We start from the raw sequence: 15,934 nt of genomic DNA on the forward strand, positions 1-15,934 counted from the left end.
TAAACAGAGTCTGGTAGGAGGGGCATAGAGGGAGGAGCCAGCCCACACTATCAATTTCTTAAAGTGTCCATGGCTCCTAGTGGACTGGTCTATAGCCCATGGTACTAATGTGGACCCCAGTATCCTCCAAGATGTAAGAGAAAGATTGTTTCCTATTCCTTTAACTGGTTTACTTGACTCAATTATGCTGCTTTACAGGACCCCCCCCCCCCCCCCCTCCCAAAACATACACCTTTGGGTCTGCCACACAAGCTCTGGTATATGGAATAGTAGATTAGGCAAGTTCAATTAGCTGCGCTGCCAATAGTAGCTGGTTTCTGCTTGTACCTTAATCAGCTGCAAGCAGAAAGTCAGTTAAAGACACATGGCACCAGAACTTTGAAGAGGGTAGGTAACATTTAATGCCCTACAAATTCAAATATTGTTTGAGTGACCCAGTCCTAAATGAAAGAAACTTGTGGTTTTAAGGTGGATACACACTAGGCGATGTGCTCGTGAGAGACATCAACTAGTGTCCCCCTCTGGGGCCGCCCAACATACACAGCGATATCGCACAGAGACATTATGCTGCAGCCAGAGAATGCAGCTTTGGACGATGAGTAAAAATCGTGCTGCATGCACGGCTGAGTCAGTCGTTAAAGACGCGTGCATTACACGTCAGCGTACACACTAGTCGAAATAGTAAACAACTCCGCTCAGGAAGGGTCCAAATGAGCGATGCAGTTTCCTTTATCAACTAGTTTGTACAGGCCTGTACACATCAGTATCTTGAAGCACTGAGGGGTGGGGGTGGGGTGGCAAACCAATGAGATGCGAGTTTTCTTCATGAAACTTAAGTGTTCCTGCCAGGATAGCAGGCAGGGCACTCAGTGCAGCACAGCCCTGCTAGCGTCACTAGTGGGGCATGCCAGAGCCATCTGCATCATTCATAGGGGGCATCCCCAGCACTACAAAGGTGCAGGGCTTCCCCAAAGCAAACCCTTTCATGCAAATATGCCATGTATACAGCATCTATTCAAGTAGCAGTGGCATGACAGGCTGTTTTAGCAGGGCATCGCTAAAGAGTAGTGCACATCTTGCCCTAAAAAAAAAAAAAAAAAAGGCAGGGTGCAGTGGGCTGCTAAAACAGTTTAACGTGAACACTAAAACTCAAACATCACATCAATGTGTGCACACCAGAATGGTGAAATCCAATTAGAAATTCCAATTTGAGACAGATGTCTAAAAATGCAGCCTGGGAGAAAGACATGAGAAAGGTGGGGAAACTATCCTGGACCACAAGCAGTAGCAACTGCGATAGCGGGGCCATATAGAAGGCAGTTTGTGACTAAGGAAAGCACCAAGTTTTTTATTTTAAATGTCAAATAAATGACTTGTCTTAATGGTGCAAAAATAAGAATTTACTCACCGGTAAATCTATTTCTCGTAGTCCGTAGTGGATGCTGGGACTCCGTAAGGACCATGGGGAATAGCGGCTCCGCAGGAGACTGGGCACAACTAAAAGAAAGCTTTTGGTCTATCTGGTGTGCACTGGCTCCTCCCTCTATGACCCTCCTCCAGACCTCAGTTAGGATACTGTGCCCGGAAGAGCTGACACAATAAGGAAGGATTTTGAATCCCAGGTAAGACTCATACCAGCCACACCAATCACACCGTATAACTCGTGATACTATACCCAGTTAACAGTATGACAATAACTGAGCCTAACAGATAGCTCAACAATAACCCTTTAGTTAAACAACTATATACAAGTATTGCAGACAATCCGCACTTGGGATGGGCGCCCAGCATCCACTACGGACTACGAGAAATAGATTTACCGGTGAGTAAAATCTTATTTTCTCTGACGTCCTAAGTGGATGCTGGGACTCCGTAAGGACCATGGGGATTATACCAAAGCTCCCAAACGGGCGGGAGAGTGCGGATGACTCTGCAGCACCGAATGGGCAAACTCTAGGTCCTCCTCAGCCAGGGTGTCAAACTTGTAGAATTTAGCAAATGTGTTTGACCCCGACCAAGTAGCTGCTCTGCTCTACAACTTTGCCGAGACCCCTCAGGCAGCCGCCCAAGCAGAGCCCACCTTCCTCGTGGAATGGGCTTTCACTGATTTAGGATGCGGCAGTCCAGCCGCAGAATGTGCAAGCTGAATCGTACTACAGATCCAGCAAGCAATAGTCTGCTTTGAAGCAGGAGCACCCAGCTTGTTGGGTGCGTACAGGATAAACAACAAGTCAGTTTTCCTGACACTAGCTGTCCTGGAAACATAAATTTTCAGGGCCCTGACTACGTCCAACAACTTGGAAGCCTCCAAGTCTTTAGTAGCTGCAGGCACCACGATAGGTTGGTTCAAATGAAAGGCTGATACCACCTTAGGGAGAAACTGGCGACGAGTCCTCAATTCTGCCCTATCCATATGGAAAATCAGATAAGGGCTTTTACATGACAAAGCCGCCAATTCTGACACACGCCTGGCCGAAGCCAAGGCCAACAGCATAACCACTTTCCACGCGAGATATTTTAATTCCACGGTTTTAAGTGGCTCAAACCAATGTGACTTTAGGAAATCCAACACCACGTTGAGATCCCAAGGTGCCACTGGAGGCACAAAAGGGGGCTGAATATGCAGCACTCCCTTAACAAAAGTCTGAACTTCAGGTAGTGAAGCCAGTTCTCTCTGGAAGAAATCGAGAGCCGAAATCTGGACCTTAATGGAACCCAATTTTAGGCCCATAGTCACCCCTGACTGTAGGAAGTGCAGGAAACGGCCCAGCTGAAATTCCTCAGTTGGGGCCTTTCTGGCCTCACACCACGCAACATATTTTTGCCAAATGCAGTGATAATGGTTTGCGGTCACTTCTTTCCTAGCTTTAATCAGCGTAGGAATGACTTCCTCCGGAATGCCCTTTTCCTTCAGGATCCGGTGTTCAACCGCCATGCCTTCAAACGCAGCCGCGGTAAGTCTTGGAACAGACAGGGCCCCTGCTGCAGCAGGTCCTATCTGAGCGGCAGAGGCCATGGGTCCTCTGAGATCATTTCTTGAAGTTCTGGGTACCAAGCTCTTCTTGGCCAATCCAGAACAATGAGTATAGTTCTTACTCCTCTTCTCCTTATTATCCTCAGTACCTTGGGTTTAAGAGGAAGAGGAGGGAACACATAAACCGACCGGTAGACCCACGGTGTCACTAGAGCGTCCACAGCTATCGCCTGAGGGTCTCTTGACCTGGCGCAATATCTTTCTAGCTTTTTCTTTAGGCGTGACGCCATCATGTCCACCTGTGGCCTTTCCCAACGGTTTACGATCAGTTGGAAGACTTCTGGATGGGTGGAGGTCGTGCCTGCTGAGGAAGTCTGCTTCCCAGTTGTCCACTCCAGGAATGAACACTGCTGACAGTGCTAACACGTGATTTTCCGCCCATCGGAGAATCCTTGTGGCTTCTGCCATCGCCGTCCTGCTTCTTGTGCTGCCGTCGGTTTACATGGGCGACTGCCGTGATGTTGTCTGACTGGATCAGTACCGGCTGGTTTTGAAGCAGGGGTTTTGCCTGACTTAGGGCATTGTAAATTGCCCTCAGTTCCAGAATATTTATGTGTAGGGAAGTCTCCTGACTTGACCATAGTCTCTTCCCTGTGTGACTGCCCCCCCAGCCTCGAAGGCTGGCATCCGTGGTCACCAGGATCCAGTCCTGTATGCTGAATCTGCAGCCCTCTTGAAGATGAGCACTTTGCAGCCACCACAGCAGAGACACCCTGGTCCTTGGAGACAGGGTTATCAGCCGATGCATCTGAAGATGCGATCCGGACCACTTGTCCAACAGGTCCCACTGAAAAGTCCTTGCATGGAACCTGCCGAATGGAATTGCTTCGTATGAAACTACCATCTTTCCCAGGACTCGCGTGCAGTGATGCACCGACACCTGTTTTGGTTTTAGGAGGCCTCTGACTAGAGAAGACAGCTCCCTGGCCTTCTCCTCCGGGAGAAACTTTTTTCTGTTCAGAACCTTCCCCAGGAACAGTAGACGTGTCGTAGGGACCAGCTGTGACTTTGGAATATTTAGAATCCAACCGTGCTGTTGTAGCACCTCCCGAGATAGTGCTACCCCGACCAACAACTGCTCCCTGGACCTCGCCTTTATCAGGAGATCGTCCAAGTACGGGATAATTAAAACTCCCTTTTTTTTGAAGGAGTATCATTTTGGCCATTACCTTGGTAAATACCCTCAGTGCCGTGGACAGACCAAACGGCAACGTCTGGAATTGGTAATGACAATCCTGTACCACAAATCTGAGGTACTCCTGGTGAGGATGGGAAGCATCCTTGATGTCCAGTGATACCATGTAATCCCCCTCGTCCAGGCTTGTAATAACCGCCCTGAGCGATTCCATCTTGAACTTGAATTTTTTATATATGTGTTCAAGGATTTCAAATTTAAAATGGGTCTCACCGAACCGTCCGGTTTCGGTACCAAACATTGTGGAATAGTAACCCCGTCCTTGTTGAAGGAGGGGCACCTTGACTATCACCTGCTGGGAATACAGCTTGTGTATTGCCTCTAACACTGCCTCCCTGCCTGAGGGAGTTGTAGGCAAGGCAGATTTGAGGAAACGGCGGGGGGGGAGACGTCTCGAATTCCAGCTTGTACCCCTGAGATACTACTTGAAGGATCCAGGGATCTACCCGTGAGCGAGCCCACTGATTGCTGAAGTTTTTGAGACGGGCCCCCACCGTACCTGGCTCCGCCTGTGGAGCCCCAGCGTCATGCGGCGGACTTGGAGGAAGCGGGGGAGGACTTTTGCTCCTGGGAACTGGCTGTATGCTGCAGCTTTTTACCTCTGCCTCTGGGCAGAAAGGACGCGCCTTTAACCCGCTTGCCCTTATGGAGCCGAAAGGACTGTACCTGATAATACGGTGCTTTCTTTGGCTGTGAGGGAACATGGGGTAAAAATGCTGACTTCCAAGCTGTTGCTGTGGAAACGAGGTCAGAGACCATCCCCGAACAACTCCTCACCCTTATAAGGGAAAACTTCCATGTGCCTTTTAGAATCTGCATCACCTGTCCACTGCCGAGTCCATAACCCTCTCCTGGCAGAAATGGACATTGCACTTATTTTAGATGCCAGCCGGCAAATATCCCTCTGTGCATCCCTCATGTATAAGACTGCGTCTTTAATATGCTCTACGGTTAGCAATATAGTGTCCCTGTCTAGGGTATCAATATTTTCCGACAGGGAATCTGACCACGCAGCTCCAGCACTGCACATCCATGCTGAAGCAATAGCTGGTCTCAGTATAATACCTGTGTGTGTATATACAGACTTCAGGATAGCCTCCTGCTTCCTATCAGCAGGCTCCTTTAGGGCGGCCGTATCCGGAGACGATAGTGCCACCGTCTTTGACAAGCGTGTGAGCGCTTTATCCACCCTAGGGGATGTTTCCCAACGTGACCTATCCTCTGGCGGGAAAGGGTACGTCATTAGTAACTTTAGAAATTACCAGTTTCTTCTTATCGGGGGAAGCCCACGCTTCTTCACACACTTCATTTAATTCCTCAGATGGGGGAAAAACTACTGGTAGTTTCTCTCCAAACATAATACCCTTTTTTGTGGTTCCTGGGGTAACATCAGAAATGTGCAACACATTTTTCATTGCCTCAATCATGTAACGTGTGGCCCTATTGGAAGTTACATTAGTCTCATCGTCGTCGACACTGGAGTCAGTATCTGTGTCGACATCTGTGTCTGCCATCTGAGGTAGCGGGCGTTTTAGAGCCCCTGATGGCTTTTGAGACGCCTGGGCAGGCACAGGCTGAGAAGCCGGCTGTCCCATATTTGGTATGTCGTCAAACCTTTTATGTAAGGAGTTGACACTGTCACATAATTCCTTCCACAAGTCCATCCACTCAGGTGTCGGCCCCGCAGGGGGTGACATCACATTTATCGGCATCTGCTCCGCCTGCACATAAGCCTCCTCATCAAACATGTCGACACAGCCGTACCGACACCGCACACACAGGGAATGCTCTGACAGAGGACAGGACCCCACAAAGCCCTTTGGGGAGACAGAGTATGCCAGCACACACCAGAGCGCTATATAACACAGGGATGAACACTATAACTGAGTGATTTTCCCTTATAGCTGCATATATCATACATACACTACTGCGCCTAAATTTAGTGCCCCCCCTCTTTTTTACCCTTTGTAGTCTTGAAACTGCAGGGGAGAGCCTGGGAGCGATCCTTCCAGCGGAGCTGTGAGGGAAAAATGGCGCCAGTGTGCTGAGGGAGATAGCCCCGCCCCTTTTTCGACAGGCTTCTCCCGCCTTTTTATGGATCTCTGGCAGGGGTATTTTTCACATATATAGCCTCTAGGACTATAGAAACATAGAATTTGACGGCAGATAAGAACCACTTGGCCCATCTAGTCTGCCCCTTTTTTATTTTATCCTTTAGGCAATCTCAACCCTTTTTTAACCTTGATTCTTTGTAAGGATATTCATATGCCTGTCCCAAGCATGTTTAAATTGCCCTACAGTCTTAGCCTCTACCACCTCTGATGGGAGGCTATTCCACTTATCCACTACCCTTTCTGTGAAGTAATTTTTGCTTAAATTTCCCCTGAACCTCCCCCCCTCCAGTCTCAATGTATGCCCTCGAGTTCTAATACTTCTTTTCCTTTGAAGAATGTTTCCCTCCTGAACTTTGTTAAGACCCTTTATATATTTGAAAGTTTCTATCATGTCTCCCCTTTCCCTTCTCTCCTCCAAACTATACATGTTAAGATCTTTTAGCCTTTCCGGGTAAGTTGTGATGTAGGCCATGCACCATTTTAGTTGCCCTTCTTTGTACACTCTAATGTATTTATATCCTTCTGGAGATAGGGTCTCCAGAACTGGACACAGTATTCCAGATGGGGCTGTACCAATGACCTATACCAGGCTTTTTCAACCAGTGTGCCGTGGCACACTAGTGTGCCGCGACCAGTTGCAAGGTGTGCCGTGGAGCCAGAGCAGCTTCCTGCACCTTCAGAGTGAACGGTTGGCCCAGGCTCTTAGAGGATCATTCACGCTCTGGCTGTGACCTGTGCCTTGAAGACGCGGCGGTGTGATATCATAGGTCATGGCCACCGTAACTCACCACCCACCCAGCCAGCCCAACCGCCTGCATACACATATTCCAGTTCCTGCCTGCATCCACCGCTTTCCTTGCCCACCCACATCCACACCTGCCCGACCGCCCGCTGCTCAGTATTCGCAGCAATCCACTATGAACAACCCCCGCCACTGAGAGACAGGGAGGAGGACAGCTGACCAGTAGGGGTTAATATTTGCTATGTTATTTCTCCTGTGGGGAGCAATAGGATTTATGTGGTGAGAATAAGGATTTATGGGGGTACAATGTGAATAATTCAGGTGGGGAATAGTATTTATGTGGGTAGCAATGTGATTGATTTATGTGGGGAGCAATAGGATTTATGTAGGGAGCAACATGACTTATGTGGGGAGCAGTGTGATTGTTTTTTCTGTGTAGGCAGATGTATGTGCGGATTTTTTATTACTGTAAGGGCCAATGTGTGTTATAAAAGTTTTTTTTCTGTGGGGAACTGATGGTGTACCTTGGCAATTTTAAAATATTGTTCGGTGTGCCGCGAGTGAAAAAAGGTTGAAAATCACTGACCTATACAGTGGCATTATCACTTTTTTCCTGCTACCGATTCCTCTCCCTATGCAACCAAGCATCTGACTTGCCTTTCTCATTGCTTTGTTGCATTGCTTTCCTGCCTTCAAGTCACTTGAAATAGTGACTCCTAAATCTCTTTCCTCCTCAGTCGTTTCCATTATAGTACCCTTGATACTATACTTAGCCTTTGGGTTTTTGAGACCCAAGTGCATGATTTTGCCTTTTTTAGCATTAAACTGTAGTTGCCACGTTCTTGACCATTTCTCAAGCCTACCTATATATTGTGATTTTTTTGCCAGCCAAGGTGTTAATATTCCTGCTCAGGGCACCCCCCCCCCCAGCGCCCTGCACCCAGTGACCGGAGTGTGAGGTGTGCATGAGGAGCAATGGCGCACAGCTGCAGTGCTGTGCGCTACCTTGTTGAAGACCGAAGGCTTCTGCCGCCGATTTTCAGGACCATCTTCATGCTTCTGGCTCTGTAAGGGGGACGGCGGCGCGGCTCCGGGACCGGACGATCGAGGTCGGGCCCTGTGTTCGATCCCTCTGGAGCTAATGGTGTCCAGTAGCCTAAGAAGCCCAAGCTAGCTGCAAGCAGGTAGGTTCGCTTCTTCTCCCCTTAGTCCCTCGTAGCAGTGAGTCTGTTGCCAGCAGATCTCACTGAAAATAAAAAAACCTAAAATATACTTTTTCTAGGAGCTCAGGAGAGTCCCTAGTGTGCATCCAGCTCAGCCAGGCACAAGATTCTAACTGAGGTCTGGAGGAGGGTCATAGAGGGAGGAGCCAGTGCACACCAGATAGACCAAAAGCTTTCTTTTAGTTGTGCCCAGTCTCCTGCGGAGCCGCTATTCCCCATGGTCCTTACGGAGTCCCAGCATCCACTTAGGATGTCAGAGAAAAGGATAACTAGCAAGTTGTTTTTTTTACAAAAATGACCGGCATTTCAACCATTTTGGGGTACGCTGAAATGTCTATTGTATTTCAGTTTTCATACAGGTTTGCAAAGAGTTGGACCACTTACATATGCAAGTCCAAAAACTTCTCCCCCAGCAATACAATACCACATCCCACTGCATTTAACCCAATTGAGCTTTTTAGAGACATTCACCTGAAAACTGACATGTCTTGATGGGTCCAATTAGGTTATTTAAACTACTCCCAAGTGGCTAATTATTCGTTAGGAGGGGTGTACAAGAGGTTCTGCACCATATCCTTTTATCCAACATTTTTACCTTATAAAAAGGACTTTCCCCACATTTTCACCTGCATAGGGGGAGCGCACTAACAAACATGAAAATCTACAAAACCAATGCAAGTTTGGAATTGGATGTCAAGTGTCATTTGCGGTGCGAGTTTGCCGTGAGAGCATCTCACAGGACCCAACTCACCTCTAATTGGATTGGCCCTGAAGGTGCATACACACTATACAACGTGCTCTATGAGCAATATCGTATAGTGTTTACCCCTCCCGGGCCAGGCATACACAGTGATAAGACAACCATATTTCTCAGTGACGTCATGCCGCGGCCAGGCAGGCAGCTCTTGGACAATAGCCCAGATTGAGCATGCATTGCCGACAGCGAGGGACGTTAACGACACATGGGGCCATGCATCGGTAGTCAGAACCGGCATACACACTTGCCGAGTAAGTGAACCTTACTCAGGAAGGGTGAAAATGAGCCAAGTCGTTCATTTTAATCAAAAGTGTATGCACCATTAGAACAATGTTTAACTGTTCTGCTGTCTACACACTGCAAAGGACATAGAAAAAAATAAAAAACCTCCATCCTCAGTTTAGTATTTCAAGAAACACTCATAACAAAAGTTGTCCATTCAATAGGTACTAGAATGGACCCATTAGGACTTAAGCCAAACAGGGATACAAAGCTGAAACCCCGATCTCTGGGCATTGTAAGTGTCATACAGCTACAAAGTTATTGCTCTGCACGCATAAAGTATCCAGTTCTCACATACCTGGACAATGGCTGGATCCTGGGGCAATGCATGCTGGGCCTTTGGAGGCTCACACACAGTAATATCTTTAATATCACTACCTCGGAAAATGATATATTCATACACCTCTTCACGGGGAGGGGCTGGGCGGTCAGTTGGACGGTCTTCTGTGCCAAAGGAGCGCACTGAGAAATGGACAAAAACAAAACTAAACAAATTGCCAAGACACTCCTAAACCCTTAAAGTGCATGAAGGCTATAGCTTGATTATTAGTCACTCACCAAGACCAGATACATCTCTTTAAAGAAAGAGTAAATGGCTTATAAAGACATAAAAATATATAATGCTACATGGAGTAAAAACATACATTTCTAAGGCTACTCTAGAATGTGGCACTTTTCTGGACCAAACAATGCACCATTTAAATATTAAACAGCCTATGAACCATTAAAGCCTTGTAGGTATAATCTAATCCAGTAATTTTCAGAACAAACACACGGGTAAAAATGTAAGTCACTGGTGACCACTGCTCTGCAGGTAAGGGGCACAGAGCCCCAGGGAACATGACCCAAACCCTCCAAATAAAGGATTAGACATGGCAATTTCATGATGTGGTAGTCCCAAGGGTGCAAGCCCTGGCACAGAGTGCTGATATAAGAGCCAGATGACCTCCAACTCTGCCAGACCAGATAACTCCCGGTCCCTCCATCAGGGAGGCACGGGCACACCTATCACCCACAGCCTATCACAGGGCCTATGGCGCCCCCTGGCGTGCGGGCACCGCCGTAAGAGTAATACCCTGCATTACGTCAGCTGCTTCCAGAATCCTATGCACCTCCGAGGATGAAACACCAGAGAACAGGGAAGCCACGCAAATACATGACTGGGGAACCTCGCACTTCTAAACAAGCAATAGGCCCAGGAACACCCTCGGTACCTTTGGCCAGGGCCACGGTGGAGTTCTCGGTGTCGATGGTATACAGAATGCCCTCATAACGGATCTGAGCCTTGGAGATGAGGCTGATCTTGCTGCCGATGTACGGAGTCCCGGAGCTCATGTTGGCGGCTTGTTTAGGACACCCCCTGCCTGCACCTTCCCACCTGAAGATCCCCAAGACTGCAAAGCACCGCCCACTATCTCCTCTTATGTACCCTACGGGCGGCTCCGCCTACTTTCACGCAAGGGGCGGGGCGTACGCCTGTTTCTTACTGCGTATTTCGGGCTGCCTTCTCCTGGCCAGTGACGGAAAGCGCACTGATTGGGTATTTGAGGCAGACACGGCGTTAGACCCGGCAACTAGTGACGCCAAATAAGACAGCAGCAGCAGCAGCAGCAGGTTCCCAGGAGTGACGACAGTTCTAGGGGGCGGCAGAGACATTTTATAGGTGGGGACTTGGTGATGTGATGGGGATGGGGATGATCATGATTGCAGGTTACGATTATTTACGTTGGCGTCGGTCGGTGTCAGGCAGGGTTGCTACTGGGCTGGAAATTGGATTTAAAAATATTTTATATTACAGCTATGATGGGACAGCAAAATGTGTGTCTGACGTGTGGTTCTACTCATCCTTGCCCTGTGTCTACAATGTCCTGGGACAATGCCATGTTTTAAAGCTTTGTCACACCTGGTAAAGTCTGTGTTTCAGTTTTGACATTCAGTACAATCAAACGCCCCGAATTCTACCAGTTACATGCCTTGTACAGCATTCTTATTTTCTAGGTTTGTAACTTAACACTTGTCAAAAAGAAGGGGATCAGTATGAAATACCTACAATCAAAATCTCAAAGGTCAAAATCCCGACAACAAATGACCGACGGTCAAAATCCTGACATGGTAAGAAAGACCGACATTTAAAATGCTGTCAGGTCAAAAATTCGTCAGTTTTTCATTTTCTTGTGTGTGTATGTCGACATAGGTTGACATGGACACCGTATAAGTGTACCGCGTCCCCTCGCATGGCTCGCTGCACGCGCCATGCTTCGGGCACAGTGCCTCACTGTGCTCAAGCCCACTATTATATTCCTCCTCCAGGTCCACTGGAATGGTGAAGTATGAACAAGAAGGTTTCAATAAAAAGATCATGAAAATCTCATGTCGACGTTTTGACCTGTCGACATTTTAAATGTCGTAATTTTTGACCTTGTCGGGATTTTGACCATGTCGGGATTTTGACCGTCGGATCTTGACTGTAGGTAAATTGTCTGCATCCCAAGAGGGGTATTGCAAAAGTGTTCACAGCAGCAATACAGTTTAGTAAGCATGGCAAGATGGGAACTGTAAAGGTCCCTACACACAGGGTGTTTTTGCCCAGCGTGTATGCACAGCGATGACCGCTGACATCGCTGGGCTGATAAGCGCTCAGTGCATACACTCAGGTAATACCAGTAGATGAACGGCGGCCGACAACGATGAAGCGGGAGCGCGCATAAGCGCTCATCACTTGTGCATACACACTGGGCGACTTTGAGCTGAAAGCATCTCAACACACCAAAAGTGACCTGCTTTCAGCTCAACATCGCCCAGTGTGTATGTGCCTTAAGGTCTGCCAAAGCAGTACAGGTTGAGTATCCCTTATCCAAACTGCTTGGGACCAGAGGTATTTTGGATATGGGATTATTCCGTATTTTGGAATAATTGCATACCATAATGAGATATCATGGTGATGGGACCTAAATCTTAGCACAGAATGCATTTCTGTTACATATACACCCTATACACACATGGCCTGAAGGTGATTTTAGCCAATATTTTTTATAACTGTGCATTAAACAAAGTGTGTGTACATTCACACAATTCATTTATGTTTCATATACACCTTATACACACAGCCTAAAGGTCATTTAATACAATATTTTTAATAACTTTGTGTATTAAACAAAGTTTGTGTACATTGAGCCATCAAAAAACAAAGGTTTCACTATCTCACTCTCACGCAAAAAAGTCAGTATTTCGGAATATTCCGTATTTCGGAATATTTGGATATGGGATACTCAACCTGTATTACACTTATACATGCAAGGTATCTGTTATTTTTATATATATATATATATATATATATATATATATATATAAACATATATATATATATTTATATATATATATAATGTCTCTTACGTCCTAGAGGATGCTGGAGACTCCGTAAGGACCATGGGGTATAGACGGGCTCCGCAGGAGACATGGGCACTATAAAGAAACTTTAGTATGGGTGTGCACTGGCTCTTCCCTCTATGCCCCTCCTCCAGATCTCAGTTAGTTCCTGTGCCCAGAGGAGACTGGGTGCATTACAGGGAACTCTCCTGAGTTCTCTGAAAAATAAAGTATTTTGTTAGGTTTTTTATTTTCAGGGAGAACTGCTGGCAACAGGCTCCCTGCATCGTGAGACTGAGGAGAGAGAAGCAGACCTACTTAAGTGATAGGCCCTGCTTCTTAGGCTACTGGACACCAGTGCCGTAACTAGGCATTTTAGCGCTGTGTGCAAGAAACGACAGTGGCGCCCCCCCATGTAAGACAGGGGCAGTGCGCGCCGTAGGCGCGCGCAAAATTTAGAGGGCGTGGCTTCATTGGGGAAGGGGCGTGGCCACAAAATAATAGCAATTCATACTACGGTGCACAGTAGTCTACATTATTCAAATTACGCTGCACAGTAGCGCCACTACACCAGGTAGAGCCCCTTTTATACATTACAGCAGACAGCGTCCCCCTTTTGACACATTACAGCAGACAGTCCCCCTTTTTACACATTACAGCAGACAGCGTCCCCGTTTATACACATTACGGCAGACGGTGTCCCCCTTTATACACATTGCGGCAGCCAGGCCCCCTTTTTACACATTACGGGAGCCAGTCCCCCTTTTTACACATTGCGGCAGCCAGGCCCCCTTTTTACACATTACGGCAGACAGTCCCCCTTTTTACACATTACGGCAGACAGTCACCCTTTTTACACATTGCGGCAGCCAGTCCCCCTTTTTACACATTGCAGCAGCCAGTCCCCCTTTTTACACATTGCGGCAGACAGTCCCCCTTTTTACACAATGCGGCAGCCAGGACCCCTTTTTATACAATGCGACAGCCAGGACCCCTTTTTACACATTGCAGCAGCCAGTCCCCCTTTTTACACAATGCGGCAGCCAGGTCCCCTTTTTACACAATGCGGCAGCCAGGACCCCTTTTTACACATTGCGGCAGCCAGTCCCCCTTTTTACACAATGCGGCAGCCAGGACCCCTTTTTACACAATGCGGCAGCCAGGACCCCTTTTTACACATTATGGCAGACGGTGTCCCCCTAAAAGAGAGAGAGAGAGAGAGATACTTACCTGACAGGCTCCTCGTGCTGGCAGCTCCCTCGGTGCAGGCAGTGAGATGAGAAGGAAGAGGAGGGAGGGGGAGCGGGGAGCCGCAGCAGCGCTATTTGATTGGTAGTAAGCGCCGCTGCAGCATCCCCCTCTTCTTCTGTATTGGCTGCCTGGCGCTGCTGTGGATGCTGGGATGAAGGAACAGCATCCCAGCATCCATAGCAGCGCCGGGCAGCCAATACAGAAGGAGAGGGGGATGCTGCAGCGGCGCTTACTACCAATCAAATAGCGCTGCTGCGGCTCCCTGCTCCCCCTCCCTCCTCCTCCTTCTCTCCGCTGCTCGGCGCTTCTGTCTTCCCCTCCACAGTGCCGCGGCGGCGGCGCACACAGCAGAGGCGGCATGTAATGAGTCAATTTGACTCATTACATGCCGCTGGCCGTTGCGCCCTCAGGGCAACTGCGCTGTGTGCCAAGCCCCCTTGGCACACACGTAGTTACGGCCCTGCTGGACACCATTAGCTCCAGAGGGAGTCGGAACGCAGGTCTCCCCTCGCCGTTCGTCCCAGAGCCGCGCCGCCGTCCTCCTCACAGAGCCGGAAGAAAGAAGCCGGGTGAGTATAAGAAGAAAGAAGACGTCTAAGACGGCAGAAGACTTCAGATCTTCTCTGAGGTAACACGCAGCGGTAACGCTGCGCGCCATTGCTCCCACACACAAAACACACCGCAGGCACGGATGGGTGCAGGGCGCAGGGGGGGGCGCCCTGGGCAGCAATATTATACCTCTAGGACTGGCTAGTACATATATAGGCTGCGGAGGCAGTATATATTAAAATCCCCCGCCAGTATTACAAAATTGAGCGGGACCGGAGCCCGCTGCCGGGGGGGTGGGGGGGGGGGCGGAGCCTGATCCCACAGCACTAACCAGCGCCATTTTCTCCACAGAGAACTGCAGAGAAGCTGGCTCCCTGGACTCTTCCCTGCTGAACACTGTGACACAGGGCAGAAAAGAGGGGGGGGGGGGGGGGGCATTTGTAAGGCGCAGTGAGGTATTATATACAGATTATTATATACAGAAAGCGCTATTTATCTGGGAATTTTATTTTCCAGTGTGAGTTGGCGCTGGGTGTGTGCTGGCATACTCTCTCTCTGTCTCTCCAAAGGGCCTTATTGGGGAACTGTCTCCATATAAATATATCCCTGTGTGTGTGGGGGTGTCGGTACGAGTGTGTCGGCATGTCTGATGCGGAAGGCTCATCTAAGGAGGAGGTGGAGCAGATGATTGTGGTGTCTCCGTCGGCAACGCCGACACCTGATTGGTTGGACATGTGGAATGTGTTAAATGCAAATGTGACTTTATTACATAAAAGCAGAGTCCAGGGAAAAAGCAGGGAGTCAATCTATGGATTTAGCTGTGTCACAGGGCCCTTCAGGGTCCCAAAAACGTCCTCTATCCCAAATAGCAGACACTGATACCGACACGGATTCTGACTCCAGTGTCGACTACGATGATGTAAGGTTACACCCAAGGGTGACCAAAAGTATTCATTATATGATTATTGCAATAAAAGATGTTTTGCATATCACAGATGACCCATCTGTCCCTGACACGAGGGTGCACATGTTTAAGGAAAAGAAACCTGAGGTAACCTCTCCCCCATCTCCTGAGCTGAACGAGTTATTCGAAAAAGCTTGGAAAACTCCAGATAAAAAACTGCAGATTCCGAAGAGGATTCTTATGGCATATCCTTTTCCTGCACGGGACAGGGTACGATGGGAGTCCTCACCCAGGGTGGACAAGGCTTTAACGCGTTTGTCCAAGAAGGTGGCGCTACCGTCTCCTGACATGGCAGCCCCGAAGGATCCTGCTGATCGGAGACAGGAAACTACCTTGAAATCTATTTATACACATACAGGTGCTTTATAGGCTGGCAATAGCATCGGCATGGATATGTAGCGCAGTTGCAGCTTGGACAGATACCTTGTCAGCTGACATAGATACTATAGACAGGGAT

General features: G+C 48.3%; 1 protein-coding gene across 5 annotated transcripts in view; it reads right to left on the reverse strand.

Annotated features, from left to right (window-relative positions):
* LSM14B (LSM family member 14B) overlaps positions 1 to 10,756 on the reverse strand; it is a 60,150-nt gene extending 49,394 nt beyond the window's left edge. For all 5 annotated transcript variants that reach the window (XM_063959324.1, XM_063959323.1, XM_063959321.1 and 2 more), the window contains exons 1-2: positions 10,562 to 10,756; positions 9,646 to 9,809 (exon numbers count right to left, since the gene is read on the reverse strand). In XM_063959324.1, the coding sequence (XP_063815394.1) occupies positions 9,646 to 9,809; positions 10,562 to 10,682 (285 nt within the window). In that variant the 5' untranslated portion in view covers positions 10,683 to 10,756. The remainder of the gene's footprint in view (positions 1 to 9,645; positions 9,810 to 10,561) is intronic.
* Between the last annotated feature and the right edge of the window lie 5,178 nt (positions 10,757 to 15,934).

The sequence above is a fragment of the Pseudophryne corroboree genome, chromosome 3, assembly GCF_028390025.1.
Source record: "Pseudophryne corroboree isolate aPseCor3 chromosome 3, aPseCor3.hap2, whole genome shotgun sequence".
Lineage (NCBI taxonomy): Eukaryota > Metazoa > Chordata > Amphibia > Anura > Myobatrachidae > Pseudophryne > Pseudophryne corroboree.